The following is a 23,126-nucleotide window of genomic DNA, read 5'->3' as shown; positions in this document are numbered from 1 at the left end:
TCTGTGGACATATATCGTGTCCCCGGACCCCAGCCACGCATGGCCAACACTCAGGGTGCCAGTGGGCAAGTGTGGCATCGACGGTCTATGCTGTCCTTGGCCTTGGGCCCTTCAGAGGCAGAGCTGGAAGGTTCAGCTACGTTTCCGTGAGGGGTTGGCTGCACAGTCTTGCTTTTCTTAAGTTCAAGACCAAGGCGTTTTCATCATATATTAAAGAAACCAGTGGCGCCTGGGGGGCCCAGTTGGTTAAGCATCCGACTTCAGCTTAGCTCATGATCTCGTGGTTACTGAGTTCGAGCCCCATGTGGGGTTCTGTGCTGACAGCTCAGAGCCTGGAGCTGCTTCGGCTTCTGTGTCTCCCTCTCTCTCTGCCCCTCCCTCACTCATACTCTCTCTCTCTCTCAAAAATAAATAAACATTAAAAAATAAACAATAAAAAATAAATAAACATTAAAATTATGGTACCAAAAACACCCCCTAAAACGAACTGAGAAAGGAGAGTGTTTAAGGCAACATCCATCACCAAAGGTTTATCCTCAGTGACAACGTGCTTAATTTGCCACGTGAAGGACAGCAGTGACCGTATGCATAGTGGCTGGCAGTGTCACTCACTAAGGGAACATGGGTGATGACAAAGACCTTTCCGAGACCTTTCCACGTTCCAAGCAGTGTGCTTGGTTTGCGAGGAGGTGGGGCAAACCGTCCTAGGCCGCAGAACCACTAAGCAGCCGAGCTGGGATTCAAACCCAGGTCTGTGTGACATCGGACTCCCGCTTAGCTTCCAGCTCTGGCCAGGAAGGACTGAGCGACGCTGTATGTACCTCCTGCCACAGAAGCCTATTACCCTGAGCGAAGGACGTGAAATGACTCTTTTCGGGCGTCAGGCTGCCGACCTCACAGGGCTGTGAACCTTGAGAGAAGGGGGACACCCGAGGGGAGTCCCACCTTCACCTTGATCCCTACTTACAGGCGCTTCCCAGACAACGGCACGGGAGCGAGGGAGCCCGCACGCAGTGGGAAGCAAAGACTGGCCTGAGGACTGGAGCTGGGGGAACAGGATGATGGGGAGAAGGGAGCCGTGCAGAGGAGTGGATTCAGAAATCCCCATGGGGCTTCACTGTGGTCTTGGCTCAGCGCAAAGCGGCACACGTGGCAGGTGAGAACCCACCCCCCCCCCAGGGCTGGCAGAGAAAAGCCCCCTGGGGGGGTCGTAAGCCAAGGGAGAAGCAGGGAGACGCTGGTGCTCTGACAGCCAGTGCGAGCGTGCCTGGCGCCCCATCAGCTGAGATTCTGGGTGTGGGGGTGCGGGAGCCCAAGAGGGTGCACACTTGGGGCTCACTTGAACAAAAACTAAAAGCCTCCATGGGATCAAATGGATCCCATAGTAAATTAACTGCTATTAGCACTCAACTTTTTTTTTTTTTAATTTTTAACTAATTTTTTTTTTCAGAGAGAGCTGGGGGGAGGGGCACAGAAAGAATCCCAAGCAGGCTCCATACTCAGCGGTGAGCCTGATGTGGGGCTTGAGCCCATGACCCGGGGATCATGACCTAAGCCCCAATCCAGAGTTGGACACTCAACTGACTGAGCCCCCCAGACGCCCCAAGCTCTCAACTCTTAACTCACTATTCTTTTTTTTTTCATTTTTAAAAAATGTTTATTTTTGAGAGAGAGGGGAAGACACAGAATCCAAAGCAGGCTCCAGGCTCTGAGCTGTCAGCACAGAGCCTGACATGGGGCTTGAACCCACGAACCGAGAGATCATGACCCGAGCCGAAGTCTGAAGCTTAACCGACTGAGCCACCCAGGCGCCCCTAGCACTCAACTCCGAACTTACTATTCTTAAAGAAGGACATCCAACCCAGGCTCCCAGCAATGGAAGAATCACAATGTCTAGCGTCTAATAAAACACCACTTGAGATGCAAAAATCCAGCAATGAGGGAAGGGTGACCCTTACAAAGAGAGAAAACGGGCTATAGAATCAGATCAAGAGATGACGTGGGTGTGAGAATAGGCACGCGAGAGCTAAAAACAGCTCTCGTTAATACGTCCAACATCGTAAAGGGAAAGACAGTTAAAATGGGCGAGCAGCTGCGGAATCTCAGCAGGGAATTGGAAACTATATAAAAGAGCCAGACACAAATTCTAGAAACTAGAAACTTCAGTATCTTAAATGGAAAACATCACCAGAGAGGCTGTGATCCATGAAGCTGAGGACAGGAATACAGGCCATAAAGTATCCAGACTACAGCAAAGGGGAGGTAAAGGGGGCTTGGAAAAAAAGACTAGAACCTCAGAGGCCTGGAGGGTGGTATCAGTCAGCGTCGTCATGTACTCGCAGACAGAGTTCCATAAAGGGAGGGGGGAGGGAGCGCAGGAGGGGGTGGGACACAGAGAGGCAGAAAAACATATTTGAGAAAATAATGGCAAGAGAATTTCAAAGTCTGATGAAAAACGATTTCAAAATTTGATGAAAAACACCAATTCACGGATCGGAGATTCTCTGAGACCCAGCCAGGATCAACCCAAGGTAAACCACACCTTGATACATCGCAGTTAAGCTTCTGAAAAGCAAAGACAAAGAGAAACCAGCGAGAGCAGCCGGGCGGGGGGAGATGCGCGATACATGGGGGAACGATGATAAAAATAACCCAAGTTCTCATCCGAGGCAACGCGGGCCGGAAGACAACGGAATGCCGCGTGTAAAGTGCGGGGAGAAAAGCCTGTCAGCATAGATTTCTCTGTGCACCAGAAACATCCTTCAAGAATGAAGGTGCAACACAGACGTTTCCAGACAGATGAAAGCAGAATGTGTCGCCAGTGGACTTGCACTACAAGAAATGTTAAAGGAAGTTCTTTAGGGGGAAACACAGTGATAGCGGGTGGAAATTTAGATCTAAACAAAAAAGCGTTGATATGTGTGAGCATGAAGCCTTTCCCCTTCATGTCTTCGTTTAAAAAGAAAAAGAAAGAAACCCAATGACCCAAGCGAAAATAATTACAATATGCTGTAGAGTTTATAACATGGAGAAGTAGAATGTACGACACACACACACACAAACCACAAAACAAAACCAAACAAAAAACAAAAAAACAATCGCACTAAGGACAGAAGCAAGGTGAACAAAAATACAGCAGTGTGGGTCCTTGTGTGATACACAAAGAGGTAGAGTATTCATTCAAGGCGGGACTGCAGTAAGTGAATGATGCCAGGTGACCCCTAGAGCAGCCGTGAACCAAAGAAAGCAGAGGCATATAGCTAAAGAGGCAACAGAGGAAATGAAACGGATTCCTAAAAAGCAGTTGGCAGGAAAGCAGGAATAAAGACGAGGTAACAGAAGACAAAACACCCAGGACAGGAGGCTTCAAACCACACTGAAAACACTGAAAATGGAGATGTACTGAACACTTCAATTAAAAGGCAGAAAATGTAAGACTGCATTAAAAAAAAAAAAAAAAAAAGCAAGACCCAATTATATGTTGTGTATGAGACACCTATTTAGGATAGAAGACACAGATGATTTAAAAGAAAAGGGCCCGTGTGGCTCAGTCGGTTGAGCGTCTGACTTCGGCTCAGGTCCTGATCTCACGGTTTGTGAATTCGAGCCCCGCATTGGGCTCTGTGCTGACAGCTCGGAGCCTGGAGCCTGCTTTGGATTCTGTGTCTCCCTCTCTCTCTCTGCTCCTCCCCTGCTCTTGCTCTATCTCTCTCACACATAAACAAACATTTGAAAAAATCACAAGAGAAAAGAATATATGCCGTACAGACACTAATCGTGAGAGAGTGGCCATGTTACCATCAGATGATAGACACCAAGAAGGTGGGTGTTACGAGAGAGGGAGTGGAGTGTCTCTGAACCATACAGGGGTCAGGTCAGCAAGAAGACACAGCAGGGGGTGCCCGGGGGGCTCAGTCACTTAAGTGTATGACGTCGGCTCAGGTCGTGATCTCACAGCTTGTGGGTTCAAGCCCCGCGTCGGGCTCTTTGCTGTCAGCACAGAGCCCACTTTGGCTCCTCTGTCTCCCTTTCTTTCTCTCTTCCCCTGTTCACATGGCACTCTCTCTCTCAAAAATCAACACTTTTAAAAAAGATAAATTTTAAAAATTATCTTTAAAAAAGAAGGAGGAGGAGGAGAAGACACAGCAGTCCTCAGTGTACATGCTCCCAGGAAGGGAACTTCAAATGACACGTAGCAGAGAGTCTGGCAGAGCAGTAGACTCATCCACAGTCGGAGATGGAGATTTGAACATAGCTCTTTTGGTAACTAATGGTAGTGAGCAATTATGAAGGACACAGAAGAACTGAGCAACACTGTCAAACATCTTCTCTTAACTGACATTTGTGGAGCACTACCTTCTACAGAAGAGAGATTACATATTCTCTTCTAGCGCCATAAAAAAGTATCAGTGCATTTCAAAGGACTGAAATCGGACAAGGGAGGTTCTTCGAACACGAAATTAGAAATCGATACTCCTGCCCCAAACCTGAAAAACTCCCAAATATTTGGAAATTAGGCAATACACTTCTACATTACACATAAGTCAAAAAAGAAATCCCAAGGCAGATAAGAAAACGTTTTGAACCAAATGATAAAACACAACGCATTAAAAACCTGTGAGATGCAGCCAAAGAAGCGTTTAGAGGACAATGTGTAGTGTTCAGTGCTTGTACTAGGAAAGAATGGTTTAAAGCCCCTGCCTTGCTTCACAATGTCCTACGAAGGAAACCCTGTAATAATCTGCCCTCTCCTAACGGCTCCCAGCACCAAGGCTGGGGACACAGTCAGACCTGGAACTATGTGGTGACAAGCTCCGTTTCACCTTACTTGCTCCCCTCCCCGAGCCTGGCCTGCACCCAGAGCCATACGTTCCTCTCTGGTTCTTTCTACGTCTTCCCTGTCTGCGTGCCCAATAAAGCACACTGCGTACAGCAGGCACTCAATGGGGACGATTATGATATTTTAATAAAATTCTTCATGGTTGTCTCTGGTTAGAAAATTCATGCTCGCTGCAAAAAGAAAAAAGATCAGACTTCTAGAATATGCCACTGCACGGGCACAGCCAGTTTGATGTACAGATGTTCCTTCTGATTTGTTCTGAGCGTACACTAACACGCCTTGCAAACAGAAAGGAGATCGTTCCCCTGAAACTGTTGGATGCCTGGCTCTCTGCCCCCTATTCGACAATACATCACGAAATATATATGCCCCTTAGCTTTGATTAGTAATTAAATAATTAATGCTTCAGTGTATGGGTTTCCTACAGCTTACTCAATTACTCCTCTTACTAACAGAGTTCGGGGTGGCCTCTATTTTCATTGTGTGCCCTCCCATCTCTTCCTTGGCATCTGAGTGATTTGGCAGAATAAAACTCATGGAGCGAAGTCGCCGGGCCAGAGGATTCAAATACACGGTTCACATACAAACCAACGGTGCCCTTGTCATTCCAAAGGTTGTGCCTTTTTATACTCTCACCAATTGTAAACACGAGCGTTCCAATCAACCTTATGGGAGTGAATGTTGGTTTGTTTGCTTGTTCAGAGCTGTTTGCCCACAACTGTTTACTGAAGGGTCCGTAAATGGGGAGATGAGAGCAGAGCCAGGGGGTGGCCGCAGGGGCACCCGCAGTTCCCTGAGCCCTGGATGCAGATGGGCCTCGTGATGTCCTGTAACTTACCAAGAACGCCTTTGAGAAATGTGAACTTTCTGAGTTACTGGGTGACCTGAAAAGGGCCCCACGTGGCTCTTTAGCTACAAAACAGAAAATGATGAGCTTTCTCCTATTTTCAGTTTTGGGGAAAATCTAGGCCTATAATTTCATGTTTCATGATTGGTGTGTGGGAAGCAAGGTGAATTTAAATACACTTTTCTTGAATGACTGTGTGTAAACAAAATAGGGCACAGTGATGATATCCGTAAGGCCTGGCACTATATCACAGTATCGCTGTTGAGGCTTTTGGAGCCGCCCTTGGACGATCATGCTCTTCTCACTGCCCGTGTTCCAGCCCTTCGTACGACCGATCCCTCGACAAACATGTGGGGGCAGCGGCCAACAGACTGGTGCTCACTCTCCCAAAGAAGCCACAGCTATAGGGGCACCTGGGGGCCCAGTCGGTTAAGCATCCAACTTCGGCTCAGGTTACGATCTCACGGTTTGTGGGTTCGAGCCCCGCGTCAGGCTCTGTGCTGACAGCTCAGAGCCTGGAGTCTGCTTTGGATTCTGTGTCTCCCTCTCTCTCTGCCCCTGCTTATGCTCTGTTTCTTTCTCTCTCAAAAATAAATAAAACATTTTTAATCAGTTTTTTAAAAAAAGGAGCCACAACCACAGCTGTAAACTCAGCATTATAAGACTTCAAGAGGTAAAACAAAATACCTGAATAATTCAGTTTTGGTTTTTTGTTTTCTCAAGTCGGTGCAAGCAAAAGCATTTTTCATCCTAAGGCATCCAGAGTCCTTTTCCATACGCATCAAATCAGAGCACTACCGTTTGCTTTTACGAGGCTACTAATAGGACTCTTACTACTACTTGTCGTTACTAATCAGAAGGATCGCTCAGCTCCCAATCTTCATGTTCTGGTAGGATTTTTGTCACTGATCCCTGGCGAGTCTCAGTGGCTTTGGAATTTTATACTGGCAGCCACCTCCTGGAGAAGCTTTCTCGTTCAAAACTCGATCCTTCTGGGCTGGTACGTGGTCATTCGTGTAAGTTTGTTTACATAGATATTTGCACAGTGTGGCTGCAGAATTCGGAGACATCTATGTGCGTGTTTTCATATTTGGGGTGCGGGTCTTGCTTTCCCTTCACACCAGGGCTTACTCAGTCTGGCGGAGCCTTCATCACAAGTGGCAGTGGCCGTGAGCACGGCCCCTACGCTCCCGGCAGCCGCACCATGCCTGCCCAGCTTCTACCTCCTTTCCGGCCTTGATCCTCCAGAGGGCGGGCCAGCATCCGAGACCCCTGGGGACCACCTCGGGACTGACCTGGAGAACAGATTTCAGTATTTTCCTCTCCTCCTGGTAAAATATTTATTGAAACTGTACGAGCAAGAAGTCTTTTCCTAGGTTCAGAAATTGTTTGCCTGTAAACACGCTGACCCGGGCCGGGGGGGCCAAACGGGACTGGAGAAAATAAATCCGTGGCAGGGCTCCAGATCACGCAAGAGCTGTGGCTTCCAGGGAAACCGCAGGGGCCAGGCGAAGAGCCCCTGGAGCAGAGAGCGGACAAATCACTGCTCCCAAGGAGATAAAATACAACGACTAGAAAACACACCGGCTCTTTGGGCAACGGACGGACGCATTCTTACTGGTTAATGTTTTTACGGCCGTATTCTTTGTGAAGAACAGAACTAACCTGAAAACTGTCGAGAGCAAGAAAGAGGAAGCAGCACTGACCTCCTTCTCACCACCCCCACAAGGCGGTAACGCTTGGGAGAAGGGGAGGTGGGGCCAGGGGCAGGTTCTGGAAACAGGGCGCGGCCGGGGCACTCACCGTTGACGAGGCCGTATTTCTGGGCCAGTAGGGCAGCCTGCAGACTTTTCCCACTGCCCACGGGCCCGCAGAGCAGCACCCGCGGGGTGAACGGGGCATTAGATCGATGGCTGGTTTGGGCATAGGTCAGAGCTGGAAAGACAGGATGTGAGCAGAGTGAAGTCAGGTCCTAAAGAAAGGGAAACCAGCTTACGGCACCTGCGCTTGCGTGCTTAGCGGCAGGGATGATTTCTAGCGGAAGCCCCTTGTGCAGCAGCCAAGGAGGGCATCACCGGGTGGCGGCGCGGCCCCTGCTGACCCCGAGGGCTGGTGCCAGCTCCCCAGCCGCCCACGGCAGAATGGGTCTCCCTCCCCAGCCTCACCTCCTGCCAGGCAAGGACCCAACCACCCTGTGCCCTCTGGTGGCTGTCTCGCCTTCAGACAGATCCGGCCCTGGGAAGGGGCTGAGTCAACACGCAGCCCTCAGGGACCCAGCCACCCCTGAAAGCAGGGGTGGGTGCAGCAGGGTGTGCCAGCCACGTGCTCTCGCCATTCTGGGCACACCCCTGGCCCAGGGGGGTGGGGACATCCACTGGGTGCCAGTTGTGACAACCACCAATGTCCCCAGGGTAGGCGTGGGGGGCAAAGGAGAAGCCCTGGGACGTTCATTGTATGGATTTTGATCTCTCGAATCTTCGTAGGATTTTTTTTTAATCGGAACAATCATTCTAGAGGCCGCAATTCCTCTCTTCTTTTAGAAATCGAGGCACAGATAAGTTAATCGACTGTCATAAGGTGGTGATTCTAATCGTCATCATCACAGCCTCATACCTACCAGCGCATGTTAAGCGCAAAGCTAAATGCTCTATGCCACCATCTCATTCGATGGGCGCAGCACTCCCGCGAGAGACGCGTGACGTTCTTGCCCCGTTTTACTGGCAGCGGGGAGGGCTGGGGCGACCCCCCCACACCGGCGGCAGGGGTAACGTTTTCCACCCCTGAGAATAAGCTGGAGGCCATTCAGGTGAGGCCCCTCCAGCCTCAGAGCTGCCTAGGACCCACCACATCTGAGACACACAGACACTCCAGGCAGAGCAGCCTGCTTACAAATGATGCTTAATTTACAGTAAATAACTAAGTTAATTAGAAGTAATGATCCCCCAGACAGTCTCAACATCTAATTATTCTTTTTAAAAATATGTGATTGCTGGATGCACTGCAGAGAGATTAAAAACAACAACAACACAGAGAGAGAATTCCGCAGTCCAATTTTCAATGTATCTGTCTGCATTATTAATTAATAGTAATTAATATTCAGACACTCACATTTTTATTTGCAATTCCAGGCATGAATTCTTTATGAACGATCATCTGAACTTTTAAATTTAATTAAGCGATTTGGAAGTAATTAATGTGTCAATTCAGAACCGTGCCATACGATGAACGTTGTGGCTGTTTACCTTCAGCGGCTGAAGACCTTTCCGAGACGCAAAATCACTGCAAACCCGTAAGGTGTCCGCAGCCTGGCTTGTTTCAAAGCAAAGACATTTTCTAGACATCCACCTGCTGGTCGATGGACCCCCCTCAGGGAGCGAGGCTGCGGTCCCTGGGCTCTCCGTTGAGCAAGGTCCTCGGGCAGGTGGGGGCCGGGGTGACTGCCAGGCCAGGGAGCTCAGAGACACTTCCGCCCCCAAAACAAAACTTCTCTTAAAGAGACTGGAGAGAATGCTCCCCCAAAGGCCATCGTCGGCTGTCAAGTGTCTTAGATCTCCGCGCTGGCATTTTTATTGTGCCATTTCCCCGGCACTGCATAGGAGGGGATACTGTGAAGTGGAGACCGTGCTAAAGGATAATGCGGCTGCTCTGGGGTGGGACCACTCTAACTTTCCCTGGCCTTCACAGACAGCATGCGGAGCCCCCCCAGCAGTGGCGCCTGATGTTTACTGGGCGCTTCTCTGCACCGGCTGCTGGGCTCCCAGCTGCAGAGACGTGATTTGCAGAATCCCGCATAATCCCCACCCAAGCCTGTGAGGAAGACAGGGTCACCGTTCCCATTTTAGGGATGGCAAAACTGAGGCCAAGAGAGTTGCCGAAGACTGCACGGCTGACGCGTGGTGGGGATGAGGTGTGAACACAGGGCCCGCCTCCAAAGTCTCCGGGCACAACCTTCACCCTCCTCTACACACCCTTGCGCGCGTGCACGCACCTGCATCAGGTGCGTTCTGTGGACCTTTCTCATTGCTGCAACAACAGTGCAGTGCCATGGGGGGGGGGCTGCTTCCCCTGCTCTACATGGACTCACAACCCCTGAGTTGTGTTGCGAGTTTCTTTTGTTTGTTTGTTTGGTTTTTGTTTTTGTGGTGGTAGTAAGTTCTGTTTGTGTGCTTGTTTTAATTTTTACAAATTTTATCTTCCTTCTCCCTCACCCCCAGGGCCAAACTTCTTGCCCCCTGTCCCTCCCGCCCCACCCCCTCACTGTCAGATCTGCTGGCCACGCCCGATGGCAGAGCGTCATTAGCCCAGGGAACTCGGAGCATCCGTGACTGGACTCCCTGGGTCTCAGGCACGTTCTGGTCACTGGCATCGCTGCCACATGAAAGGACACGAGATGGGAGGGTCAAGGAGGGTCAGGGGCCTGGGAAACCGGCCGCCTGGGTGTACCTACCCTGGTAGAAGACGTCCACGCAGGGCTGGTCGGCGCTGATGACTTTCAGGATCTTGGGGTAAGCCGGGAGGATCCCGGGGATGGCCCTGTGGTACTGCAGCAGCTTCCGCGCCGTCTCCAGCTCCGAGATGCCCTCTGGCACCATCAGCCGGTTCTGGATTTCAGCTTCGGGGGGCCAGTCGAAGGTGGTGTGATAAATCTCTGCCAGGGGAGAGGCGCGTGGTTAGGGTCGCTGGCTGGAGGCCGCTGAGGCCGCCAGGGCATCTGGCCGGGGGCTGGCCATCCAGGGGGCCCCTGTGAGCCCACCCGGCGGGGCGGATGCACTTTGCCTTTGGAGCTGCTCTCATGTCTCTTTAAACAGTAACAGAACGATGAGAGTTCTCGGCACAGCGGGAAGGGCTGCGGTGACTTGCAAGCACAGGCTCCGTGTCGGGCCCTCTGACGCGCCCCCCCACCCCCAGCTCATCTCCGCAGCCACCAGATCACAAGGCACGAGCCACCCCGTGTGCAGGTAAGGAAACCGAGTCTTGGTGATGTCGGGCAACTCACCCCACGTGACGCAGCTGGAAAGGGGCGGGTCAGGGTCTGCAAACCCAAGTCTGTCTGCCACCAAACCCTGGGGCCCCAGCCCCTGCTAGAGACCCAGCACATCGACAGGACTCCAACTCCTCCGGGCCGGGTTTACCGTCTCCAAGTGTCTTCCCCTCCTAGCCCAGCCCGCAGCTCTGAGCCTGCGCTCACCTGTGTGGCCCCCACGCGGCCCTCTGTGGGCACCCCAAGCAGAGAAGGGCTCAGTACTTGGGGGGTGGGGCTGTTAGTCCAACTGATCATCATCCACCGTCCGTCACTGACCGTCTCTGAAACTCTATGGAGTGGGCAGGGGGTGGAGATGTCATACCTCCTGTTTGAGGGTCGATTCTCTTCCCCAAGTTTCTCTCAATCAGGACGCTGTCTGGAGAGCTCAGCACAACTGGACAGGGAAGGGAGAGAGCACCGCTGGTGGGCTGGGCAGCGGGTCCCAGACCCTCAAATCTCGCGGGCTGTGCTATGACCCTAACCACTGCCACCTCCCCCCCCCCCCCGACAGTCCCTTAGAGGGGTCTTCTCGGCAGCCAGCCCGGAAGCTGCGATCTCAGGCCAGCAGACAGCCTGCACCTGAACATGCCATCTAACAGTCTTCACTGGAATAACGCCCTGAAGAACGTCTTTGTGATGATGCTCTTGCCGTGTTTTGGATGATTTCCTGTAGAGGCTTTCTCAGATGGGAGACCCCCGAACAAGGAACTGCCAGGGTCAAAACTAAACTCCATTTTTCTTTTTTTTTTCCTATCTTAATTTTTTTTAATGTTTTATTTATTTCTGAAAGAGAGAGACAGCATGAGCAGGGGAGGGTCACAGAGAGAGACACACACAGAATCTGAAGCAGGCTCCAGTCTCTGAGCTGGCTGTCAGCACAGAGCCCAACGCGGGGCTCGAACCCACGAATCGTGAGATCATGACCTGAGCCAAAGTCGGATGCTAAACCGACTGAGCCACCCAGGCGCCCCAAAACTCCACTTTTCTTATTTATTAAAAAAAAATGTTTTAATGCTTATTCATTTTCGAGAGAGAGAAGGGGGAGAGAGCATGAGCAAGGGAGGGACAGAGAGAGAGGGAGACACAGAACCCAAAGCAGGCTGAGCCGCCAGCCCAGAGCCTGACGCGGGGCTTGAACTCCCAGATCGCGAGATCATGACCTAAGCTGAAGTCGGAGGTTTAACCAACTGAGCCACCCAGGCAGCCCTAAAACTCCATTTTTCTAAGAGCAATCCCCAGAGGCCTTTTGCTTTATAAAATTCATCTGTGCTGTCCTTTTCCCTGCTGGGTCCTGGCTGGTGCGGGGCTGAGGGTGGGCCCTGGGAGCGGGCGACACAGAGCAGGGCACTCGCTTCTCAGGTCTGGGGACTGTCACGGGCTACTCACTGACGTGCCTGGGGGTGATCCCGAGGGTCTGGATCATCAGGACCTGCTCCCGGGTTTCGGGGATACCATCCAGAATCCAGCCCTAGGCAGAGAACTGAGAGGTACTCATCTATTTTTACTTTTTAGATTTTTTTTTAGAATTATAGAAGGAATATAATAGTGTTATTTAAAAAAACCTGGAACTTTTAAGACAAAAGAAAGTAAATGTTTCAAATAAGCCACATCACCCACCTTAAAGTACTCTCATATTATTATATTCCCTTCTTTTTTTAATGTTTACTTATTTTGAGAGAGAGAGAAAGTGGGGGAGGGGCAGAGAGCGAGAGGAAGACAAAGGATCCCAAGCAGGCTCTGCACCGACCACAGCAAGCCCGACGCGGGGCTTGAACTCGCAAACCGTGAGATCATGACCTGAGCCAAAGTCACACATTCATCCTACCGAGCCGCCCAGGCGCCCCGTCACATTCCCTTCTGAATCGTACATTTGTGATGTAGGATAATCACAACGTATGTATTTCGTGTCCTGATTTTCTCCTTCATGTGTCACAGCTACCAAAGCACTTCCTCAAATCAGCACGCCTCTCCGTGGCCACCGTTTTCGGTGTCGGCACAACGTGTTGCCCCAGGAACCAGGCCCCACGACTGAACATTTCAACCGCTAACGATTCTTTATTCATAACTTATTTATTCTTTATTCTTTATTCATCATTCATAAATAATGCTGTGATGAACAGCTCTGTGCGTACGGCTCTTTCCACATTGTGGATCATTTCTTCAAGAGAGTTTCCCAGATAGGGGATCCTGGGAGATGAATCACTTGAGTCCAGACAAAACCCCACTTTTCTGAAGAAGAAGCCCCAAACCTTGCAGCAGTAAGAGGACTGAGTGGGAGTCTCTGTTCTGTAGCTAACTTGTTCCAGGGCTGAAAGCCCGCAGGCTTCTGCCCCTTCTGGGTACATATGGTGAGGGAACGGGTCTAGAACATTTATCTTTATGAACCATGTAAGTCCAACTGTGAAAGAAATACACGATTGCTGTACACGGTGTGGAGGATACCGAAAAGCTGAAAGAGCAGCGCGAGTCACTGGTAACACCACTGGCCCGGACTAGCCACGGTTGACACTTTGCTGGAGATCCTTCCAGCCTTCACTGACTGGTATCGTTGTCCTGGCTGCAGAATCACACTGTGCACACTATTTTGTAGCCTGTGCTTTTCATACAGCAAAAACATTTCCGGAACATTTTCCCATGTGAGAAAATGTTCCCCTTCTGGAAGTTTCCAAAGCTGCCGGGCATGAGGTGAACTGACCTGACAAATGTTAACCACTCCCATATTGTTGATTTAGTTTCAGTCCTGTTTTCTACCATTATTATTTTTTTAAACGCTGTTAAGCATATCTTGATGCACACAGAACATTCTGGAAATCGATTTCTAAAAGTTGACACTTCCTTTTGTGGCTTTTGATACCTTCCACCATGTTGCTCTACAAAACTGCCCTGGCCAACTGTTGGAATCCAACAGGAGATCACTTGTTGCCTGTATCTTTGTCAATGTTGGGCATGATCTCGGGGGGGGGGGGGGGGGGGGGGGGGGGGGGGGGGAGGGTATCTGTCCAGCAAGGTAGAGTATGCCATTGCTGCTTTAATTTACATTTCTTTGATTATTAGTGAGGCTCCATATTTCTTCCACATGTTTATTGGTTATTTGAATTTTTTTCTTTTCCAAAATGTCAATTCATACTATCTATAGCGAGTTTCCTCTTGGGGTTTTGTCCTTTCATTTATTCACAAGAGCTCTTTACATAAGAAGAATCAATCCATTTTGGCAAACACTACCACAGACCCTTTGAGGCAAACAATGTTGCCAATATTTTTTGCAGGTTGTCTTTGACCTTCTAAATTTTGGATGGTGGGGGCTGTTTTTAACACATACATTTTTGGCCAAATTAACTAGTGCCTTTCCCTGACCTGGTGCTGTGTGGATATGCAAAGAGGCCTTCCTCACTGCAGAGGCTGGTAGATTTTCACTTGTACTTAAATTGTGTTCTCTTGGGGCGCCTGGGTGGCTCAGTCTTGGTAAACGTCTGACTTGGGCTCAGGTCATGATCTCATGGTCTGTTCAAGCCCTGTGTCGGGCTCTGTGCTGACAGCTCGGAGCCTGGAGCCTGCTTCGGATTCTGTGTCTCCCCCTCTCTGTGCCCCTGCCCCACTTGCACTCTGTCTCTATTTCTCTCAAAAATAAATAAACATTAAAAACAGTTTTTAAATAAAAAATAATAAATTGTACTTTTCCTTTACATTTAAATGATTTTACTCTTGACATTTAAAACTTTAATAGAGCCACAGTTTCTTTTGAAACTGGCATGATGCTGGGGACAGATTTCCTTGTGGCTCCCCACCGGCCCCAACCTCATCGACGGAACAGCCTATCTCTTCCCCTCTGAATACCATTTTTGTCACCGTCTGAAATGCTGATACGATGCTGGCTCTGGCATATTCTTGCCTGTAGACTCCTGAATCAGCCTCATGCCATTTAAAGCAAATTTTTTAAAGTATCTTTACGCCTGACGTGGGCTCAAACTTAGGCCCGTGAGGTCAAGAGTTGCTTGCTCTGCTGACTGAGCCAGCTGGGTGCCCCTTTACACCGTTTCTTTCCTTCTTTCTTCTTTTCTTCTTTCTTTCTTTCTTTCTTTCTTTCTTTCTTTCTTTCTTTCTCTCTCTCTCTCTTTCTCTCTCTCTTTCTCTCTCCCTCTCTCTCCCTCTCTCTCTCTCTCTCTCTCTCTTTCTTTCTTTCTTTTCCTGAGAGAGAGAGAGAGACAGTGTGAGCAGGGGAGGGTCAGAGAGAGAGGGAGATACAGAAGCTGAAACAGGCTCCAGGCTCCGAGCTGTCAGCACAGACCACGAACTGTAAGATCATGACCTGAGCCGAAGTCAGATGCTTAACCAACTAAGCCACCCAGGCGCCCCCTCCTTCACACCATTGCAACTGTTATTTAGACCATGTTGTTATATGTAACCGGATCTGCTCCTCCTTCTTTTTTTCTTGTTTTCAAAATTTGTTCTTCCAAGTAAGCAGCGAAGATACTTTGCAAGTTCAAAAATAGAAATTCTACTAGAGAGGCGCCTGAGAGGCTCTGTCGGTTAAGTGTCTGACTTCGGCTCAGGTCATGATCTCACAGTTGGTGAGTTTGAGCCCCGCGTCGGACTCTGTGCTGACAGCTCAGAGCCTGGAGCCTGCTTCTGATTCTGTGTCTTCCCCTCTCTCTCTCTCTGCCCCTCCCCTGCTCATGCTCTGTCTCTCTCTCTCAAAGATAAATAAATATAAAAATATTTTTAATAAAAAAATAAAAGAAATTCTACTAGAATTTTGGAATGACATATCTTATTTTAAGATTAAAAAGTATTTTTTTACGTTTTTATTTATTTCTTTAAGTAATCTCTGTGCCCAACGTGGGGCTCGAACTCAGGACCCTGCGATCGGGAGTCACATGCTCCACTAACTGAGCCAGCTGGGTGCCCCTGGGATGACATTAAATGTGTAGATGAATTCATGAAGAGCTGACAGTCTCACAATATCAGTACCTTCTCTTCCTATTTGTCTAAATTGCTGTTTTAATGTCCCTCAGCAATGTTCACATTAAACAATTTCTAAAGCCCTTTCAAGTCCTGGAGTCTAGAATTACACACCCACACATACACACCCACACACACTTTTTAATGGCTCGGATCTGGTGTCCAGATACAAAGTGAGCTTTGGAAGAAGTGAAATAAAGCAGCAAACACTTCGAGCCTCCACTCAGCAGCGAGGGGGGGCAGGTAGTCACCCCAGATGCCAGTCTCCGACACTGGTTCCCAGGAGGGGACCCAGACACCCCCTCCCCCATGTCATTAGGAGAATTTGGTTGCTTGAAGGTCAGCAGGTGGACCGATGGGGGTGAACTCAGACGCAAGGTCCTTTACAACCCACAACACCTGATTTACGCAACACCGTGTATTCCTAAAAAAGGAACTAACCAGAGAAGGGCCTGCATTTCTTCAATATTAAAATATTTAGGTTCCAAAGTCCTCCACTGACACTTAAAAAAAAAAAAAAAAAACTAAACAAATTTACAGAGTAAAGAGTGTTGGAAAAAATCAGGCATGCCTTCATTAATTTCTTAAATTATGCAGGAAAGCGCTCAGCCTCCGGAACCCTGGCTTCTAGAACTAATGAAGCAAAAGTGCAAAAAAGATTTTTTAACAGCCTTTTGCTCCCTTAAGTCCTTGTTACAGCCAGCCTGGAGCCCGGCTGCCGCTCGTAGGAAGAGCAAACACCTACAGATGTGCGCCCACCGCGGGAGCGGGGAGGCGCGGCGTCTGCAAGCTCCCCGCTCGCGGCTCTGGAAGCCAAACCCACATTTTCTGAACTTGAGCTACATTCGGACCCCCTTAGTTTTTCTTTACTGGGGGGAGGGGCTGGGGGCCCAGGAATCGCCTCTTCTGGTGCGGGGTGGGGGGAGGGCGGGGGCTGGGGACTGTTTCCAGTTCCTTTTTGAAGCTGAAAGAAGGTTGGAGCTCCGTCTCCGCTCAGCACCGAGACAGACCTCGGCGTTTAATATTGCATTACGGAGCAATCATTATCATCTCGCCCATAAATTGCAGCTGATATCAGTATGTGGTCCAGAGCTTTTAGAACTATTCAGGGGAACAGCTCTCGCCGACTTCTCGCTGGAGAAAGCGGGCCTTCCAATTACACAGAAAAAGTGTAGCAAAATGAGGAACATCTCCCTAATTAGTCTGGCCTCACTGGTGCATCATTCTGGTGCGGATGTGACATTTTTAAAAGAAGGTGGTGGTGGAGGGGGGGCTCTGAAGGGAACCCCAGGCCTCCAGCTCACCTGGGTTGCTCTCTCCAACCGAGGGGAGGGGGGAAACGGTATGATCACCCAGGTACTCAGGTCCCCGAGGGACCCCTTAGGGCAGCACGCACACGCTCTGTGGGAAAGGTAGCCATGGAGATCCGTCACCCCCACGCGAGCCCAAGTCGGCCCTCCCGGGAAGGAAGGGTCGTGACCGAGGCCTCCATACCACGGCAGTGTAGGTCCTGGGGCGTCCTGGAGATGGAAGCCCCAGGCTGGGCACTCGGAAAGCAGCTCCCTTCCCATAGCTCTTGTGTTTACAGAGGTGCGCGCAACTACCCAGCTGCAAGATGGACCGTGCTTTCGAGGGGAAACTGCCATTTTGGCCGAGAGCAAGTTAACTGCTGCAAATTCTGGCAAAGCGAGAAGTCATGAATCAGTAAAGAGCCCCCGTGCCATGATGGGACAGGCTCGTTCGGTTCGTGGGTCTGACGACCAGGAGTGGCTGGATGCGGAGGTATCCGTCAACCCCTAATTAGAATACATTATCCGTCTTCCTGACACTTCAGTGAGATGTCTATTCCACTCCGGAGCCGCAGCTTTGTTCAGAGCAGGTTAATTGATATTCTGATGCCTTCGCTCGCCATACCCCCGTGGCTCGGTTCTGTTTTATCACACATCAAAAAGGCCGTATGCTCAGGGCACTCCATGCACCAGCGCGGAGCCGGAGGTCTGCACAGCTGCGAGGGGTACGGTATCACAGGAGGGACAAGCAGCGAGCAGATGTCACAGATGAAAAAGAAGGGGGGGGATGAACGCAGCCAGCCAGCCGGGGGAGCGTGGCGAGGCCCAACAGAGCGCGGCCGATGCTCTGTGTGAGCGCTGCCCTTCCCTGCCCTCCCGGCTATTATTAAAGCGCAATTAGCAACTTCACGCGGTAAAACTCCCGCCCTCTGGGCCCTCTGCCTTTTGATGCATTGCCCCCGCTCGCCTCCCCTCTCCTCCGAAGACCCGAGGGGGGTGCGCCCCCTGGGAGGCCCCCAGCTCCAAGTGCAGACTGGAGGCGCGCGGCACCAGACCAACGCCGAGCCGGATGTTGATTCCTCACAGTCCTGAGGGGGCGATCTGAGCCTGAAGATTTGGACTGGACAATCAGAGTCACTCAGCTCCACGTCCGAACCAGGGGAAGCATCCAGAGACCACCCACCACAGGGCCACGGGCTACCCCTCCTTTTTCTTTTTTTCTAATGAAGTATTGTGTGATCTCCCAACATAGAAAAGAAGGAAAAAAGAGAGATGGTACCAGCCAGAAAGAAACGCACCTGAGAAGGTCGAGTGTGGGAAACTGATGGGTCCTAACGGCGATTTCAGAGAACAGGAAGGTGCTTTGATGCGTGAACAAAATCTGGCATCAAACTGCCTGAGTACCAGTTCCTCCGTTTATACAAAACCGTGGGCACTAGGGTGCCATCCATACCCAGCTCCCCTGAAAGATGGGCGGCAAGAATGTTTATTTCGAAGCGTAGCCTCAAACGATAGGCGGCACCAGGAGCGCCTGGGGGGCTCAGTGGGTTAAGCGTCCGACTTCGGCTCAGGTCATGATCTCACGGTTCGTGGGTTCGAGCCCCGCGTCGGGCTCTGTGCTGACAGCTCAGAGCCTGGAGCCTGCTTCCGATTCTGTGTCTCCACCCTCCCCCCCGACTCACGCTCACTCTCTCTCAAAAAACAATATGCGGCACCTGCTGGCACTCCCCACCCCACTCAATGTAGCAGAATGGCTTACTCCTCACTGGCCCTGCCGCCAGCAAGGTGTGCCCCGGGGCTTTGCCCGGCTGTCTTCTGGGCACAGCCCAGCAGCAGGACGTGTGCTTAAAAGAGGCTGGGTGTGCGGGAGCGACCGCTGTCATTAACCAACCGTGTCAATCCCACCCTGGCTCGTCAGCGACACGAGCGTGGCATTTCACTCGAACATGCAGATCCAAGCCAGCTGGGCCTCCTGGGTCTGCAGGTTAAAAGCCGGAGAGCTCGGGGTGTTAAAACAGCACAGACGTGACTGTTCCCAAATAGCTAAAAAAAATACATTTTAAAGTCGAATTTACATTAAATGTCCCTGGGGAGACCAACCCAGTTTGAAAACCGCCCTGTGCTGTCCCCAGACGGACCAGCCCCCTCCCACCTCCGAGGCCGGCATGGCGCCGACACAGCCCACTACAGAGATAACTCTCTCTGGGGGGAAGACGTGCTCTCAGGTGCAGACATGGTGGCCGTGGCTGGAAATGAAGGAAATGGATAATCCAAGGACATCCAGTGAACGGGGCCATTTCTCCTGCTCTCAGACACTTTACAGCATGTCCGCGGTGTGGTCCCACGTCCTCCAGAATTACGCCTGCCTTTTAGGATGTCAGACGTCTGGAGGGTGAACCGCACGGGCTGTGTGCCACCGCCAGCCAGATGCCTGCCCACCAGTCCCCTCCATCCCTCTGGCCTTGCTCTCCTTACCTGCAAAGTGGGGCAGTAACAGCAGTCTAGCCCATAGCTGTCAGAAAAATTAAATACGGACTCTAAGCAAATACCCACAAAATAAGGCATAGTGCCTGGCAACGAAGAAATGGCCGGTTTGGGCATTATACTTTTGAGAAAGGTGAGCTATGTTCTTTTTCTCTTCCTAGTCGCAAGAAGGAATCCTACGTGAGTTTGTAGAATGTAATAAAGATCATTTAGAAAGGCTGTTTCTTGGAAAGAGGAGTAATTGGCATTCTAGATATGACCTGAGGAAAGCTGTCCAATTAAAGACTATTTGAGGAAAACATGATTGGATTAGAATGAGAAGAGTCTGGTGAGTGGTCTCAGCTATGGCAGACCTGCCCCAGAGCACTCGAGGCCATCTGCCATCCCTGGGCTGGGGGCCCTCCCCCAGGGGAGTTCACTCCTCTGGAAGTACAAGCAGGGGCCACGTAGGGCCGCAGGTGGGGGTCCAGCACACGGGCAAACAATAATCATGTTGTTGGGGCACGATCCATTCACTCATTCACTCCCCCACCCATCCATCCACCCAACCATCCACCCATCCATTCACCCATCCATCCACCCATCTATCCATCCATCCATCCATCCATCCATCCAGCCACCCATCCACCCACCCATCCATGCATCCACCCATCCATCCATCCATCCATCCACCCATCCACTCATCCATCCATGCATCCACCCATCCATCCATCCATCCATCCACCCATCCACTCATCCATCCATCCATCCATCCATCCATCCACCCACCCATCCATGCATCCACCCATCCAGCCATCCAGCCATCCAGCCATCCACCCATCCATCCACCCACCCATCCATCTGGGTATTTGCCCCCATCCTGTGCAGGGCACTGTGCTTCCATACTGGAAAGGTCAGCAGGTCTGCCCTTGGGGGTGAACGGTCACTGGCTTCTTTAGCCGACTGCCCCAAGTCTGTCTTACTCATCTCTTTTTCCAGCTGGCCCTTTGACTGGTGAAAGGCATTGAATGTCAACGGTGAATCGAGAGGAATGGACCAGGTGACTTCTAAGTAGGGGAACCGTAAGATTTATGGTCTAACAGGGCGCCTGGGTGGCTTAGTCGGTTGAGTGTCCGACTTCAGCTCAGATCATGGTGTTGCGGTTCGTGGGTTCGAGCCCTGTGTCGGGCTGGCTGCTGTCAGTGCAGAGCCCATTTCAGATCCTCTGTCCCCCTCTCGCTGCCCCTCCCCCGCTTGTGTGTGTGTGCGTGCGCACACTCTCTCTCTCTCAAAAAGAAATAAACATTAAAAAAAAAAGATTTAAGGTCTAACAAAGACATTTTAGGAGTGAACAGCATGTCATTAATAATCATGCAGGAAAAACAGGCATCCACAGAACAAGTGACTGACTTGCCTCTAACGTGCTTTGAACATTACAACGTCATTTTCTTTCAGTGCCGGCTCTCTGAAATCATGAAAGGAAGCACGGGGCAGGAGGGGCTGACAAGGAGCCTAAGTCTGATCAACAACTAAAAGGACTCCTCTCCGGGGAATCCCCAAGCACAGCGTGAAGGTCGAGTGCACAGAGCCCCCAGCTGTGTTCTCAGAGGTGGCGGTGCCCACCCCCCACCCCATCCACAGACCCCAAACGGCTCCTCGGGCCTCATTCCTCCCTCTCCATGCCAAGTTCACTGCGCCAGGCACAGCCCCAAACCAAGGCAGCCAGCCCTAGAGTCCTGCCTCCCCTCACGCTGGAGCTCCGCCCCCCCAATCATGGGACCCCCCCCCGCCACGCTGCCCACCGGGGCCTCAGGCAGGGAAAACACTGGGTGCAGATCTTGGCTCCTACCTCACGGCTCCGTCGCCTCAATTATGCAGCCTTGAGCCTCAGTGCGCCCATCTGTAAAGTGGGGGCAGTAAGAACCGCCTCCAGGAAAATCACAGAAGCTGCATGAGGTCTTTCGTTGGTAGGAGGTGAGATGGCAGAGTGCCATCCCACACACCTGCTCCTTTCTGCCCCCTAGCTGCAGCCCAGGAGCCAGCGCAGCTGCATCTCCACGGGATTTAGAACGGCTAAATCCGCAAAGGGGTGACTTTACAAAGCTGATTCCGGGTCCCACAAGGGGGCAGCGCCCTGGGTGACATGGGCACATCCACAAGGAGTCCCTCAGGCTCCCGCACCCCATCCCAGTGGTGCTGGTCCCCGCGTCCTTCTGTGTCCCGGGTGTCAGGCCACTTTGCTGGAAAAGTGCCCCCCCACCGCTCTTACCCCCTCTCTCCCAGTCATCGCGGCCTTTTCCCGAGGCTCACTTCCTACCTTCCAGAAGGTTGGGACCCCTTTCCACATCTCCCAAAGCTCCCCTCCTCTCTGGTCCTCGACCTTCTGCTTCCCGAGAGTAGACCCGCTCTGCTCCTCCAGGAAAAGCCCCACCTCGCCAATTGTTGACCAGGGAAATGTGAGAATATCTATTATGTCCTCAGAGAATGAGAATTCAGCAGATACTAGTGAATGCCACCAGGTCTCAATAAACAAAAGACATGCCAACGAAATACACACTCGCTCTTGCATTCTGACGAATACTCTGATTTATAGTTAATGTCAAAAGTAGCCTATTTAAAAAAAATTTTTTTAGTGTTTACTCTTGAGAGAGACAGAGTACGAGTAGGGAAGGGGCAGAGAGAGGGAGACACAGAATCCGAAGCAGGCTCCAGGCTCTGAGGGCTTGAATCTATGAACGGTGAGATCATGACCTGAACCAGAGTCGGACGCTGAACCAACTGAGCCACCCAAGCGCCCCATAAGTAGTCTGATTAGAATTCAAGTTGGGGCGCCTGGGTGGCTTAGTCAGTTGAGCGTCTGACCTCGGCTTAGGTCATGATCTCACGGTTCATGGGTTTGAGCCCCGTGTCGGGCTCTGTGCTGACAGCTCAGAGCCTGGAGCCTGTTTCAGATTCTGTGTCTCCCTCTCTCTCTCTGCCCTTCCCCAGCTCATGCTTTCTCTCTCTCTCAAAATAAATAAACATTTAAAAAACTTAACAAAAAACAACAACTAGAATTCAAATTGGGGTTAGTGAATATGTTCCAGATCACAGCTAAAAACCATCCACCTGACTTTCCGCATTTCTTTCAAATCGTATTGACTAATGGTAATGAGCCAGATGGGGACCCCGGGACCCCCACCCACCAACCGTGTGACTATGTCCTCGTCTGCAAAGCAGGCATGGCGGGGAGCCCGCGCCCTTGCTGGGGTTTGGGGCTGTATGCGACGACACACACGAAGTGCTAGCGCCACATCCGGCAGACGCAGGTGCTGGAGGGGTGGCGGTACCCAGCCTGCGCCGGCCCAGGGCGCATACCGCACTGCTCCTCATGGGCAGCTAACTGAGGACCTGAGGACACAAGGGGCTGCCGCTCTCTGCTCTGCCCCCCCACCGGCAATTCCAGCTCTGGGGGGTGGGCCTGTGTTCCACCTGCCCCAGGTGATGTGCCAGTGGTTCCGGATGTTTCCAACATCACTGTGCCTCTCCACACTCTCTGCTGCTCCAGAGTTACGGCCGCTGGAACATCAGACTCGGTGCCACGTTCCTGTCACCCGCTTCTCCTTCCGGCGGCTTCGAGAGGGATCGTCACAGGCATCTGTCACTGCTGCTCGCACGAACGGGCCAAGCGGCCAACCGCGGCCTCGACCGAGGGTCCGGAAATAC

General features: G+C 51.2%; 1 protein-coding gene across 3 annotated transcripts in view; it reads right to left on the bottom strand.

The window, feature by feature from the left end:
* The window catches only part of AK8 (adenylate kinase 8), a 126,863-nt gene that overhangs the window by 72,735 nt on the left and 31,002 nt on the right, over window positions 1-23,126 (bottom strand). For all 3 annotated transcript variants that reach the window (XM_039229429.1, XM_039229430.1, XM_039229432.1), the window contains exons 6-9: window positions 12,097-12,178; window positions 11,033-11,104; window positions 10,135-10,335; window positions 7,491-7,622 (exon numbers count right to left, since the gene is read on the bottom strand). In XM_039229429.1, the coding sequence (XP_039085360.1) occupies window positions 7,491-7,622; window positions 10,135-10,335; window positions 11,033-11,104; window positions 12,097-12,178 (487 nt within the window). The remainder of the gene's footprint in view (window positions 1-7,490; window positions 7,623-10,134; window positions 10,336-11,032; window positions 11,105-12,096; window positions 12,179-23,126) is intronic.

Source organism: Hyaena hyaena, unplaced genomic scaffold (assembly GCF_003009895.1).
Source record: "Hyaena hyaena isolate Hyena2069 unplaced genomic scaffold, ASM300989v1 scaffold_38, whole genome shotgun sequence".
Taxonomy (NCBI): domain Eukaryota; kingdom Metazoa; phylum Chordata; class Mammalia; order Carnivora; family Hyaenidae; genus Hyaena; species Hyaena hyaena.
Note: the sequence above shows the minus strand (reverse complement) of the source record. Positions and strands in the feature narration are given on the sequence as shown.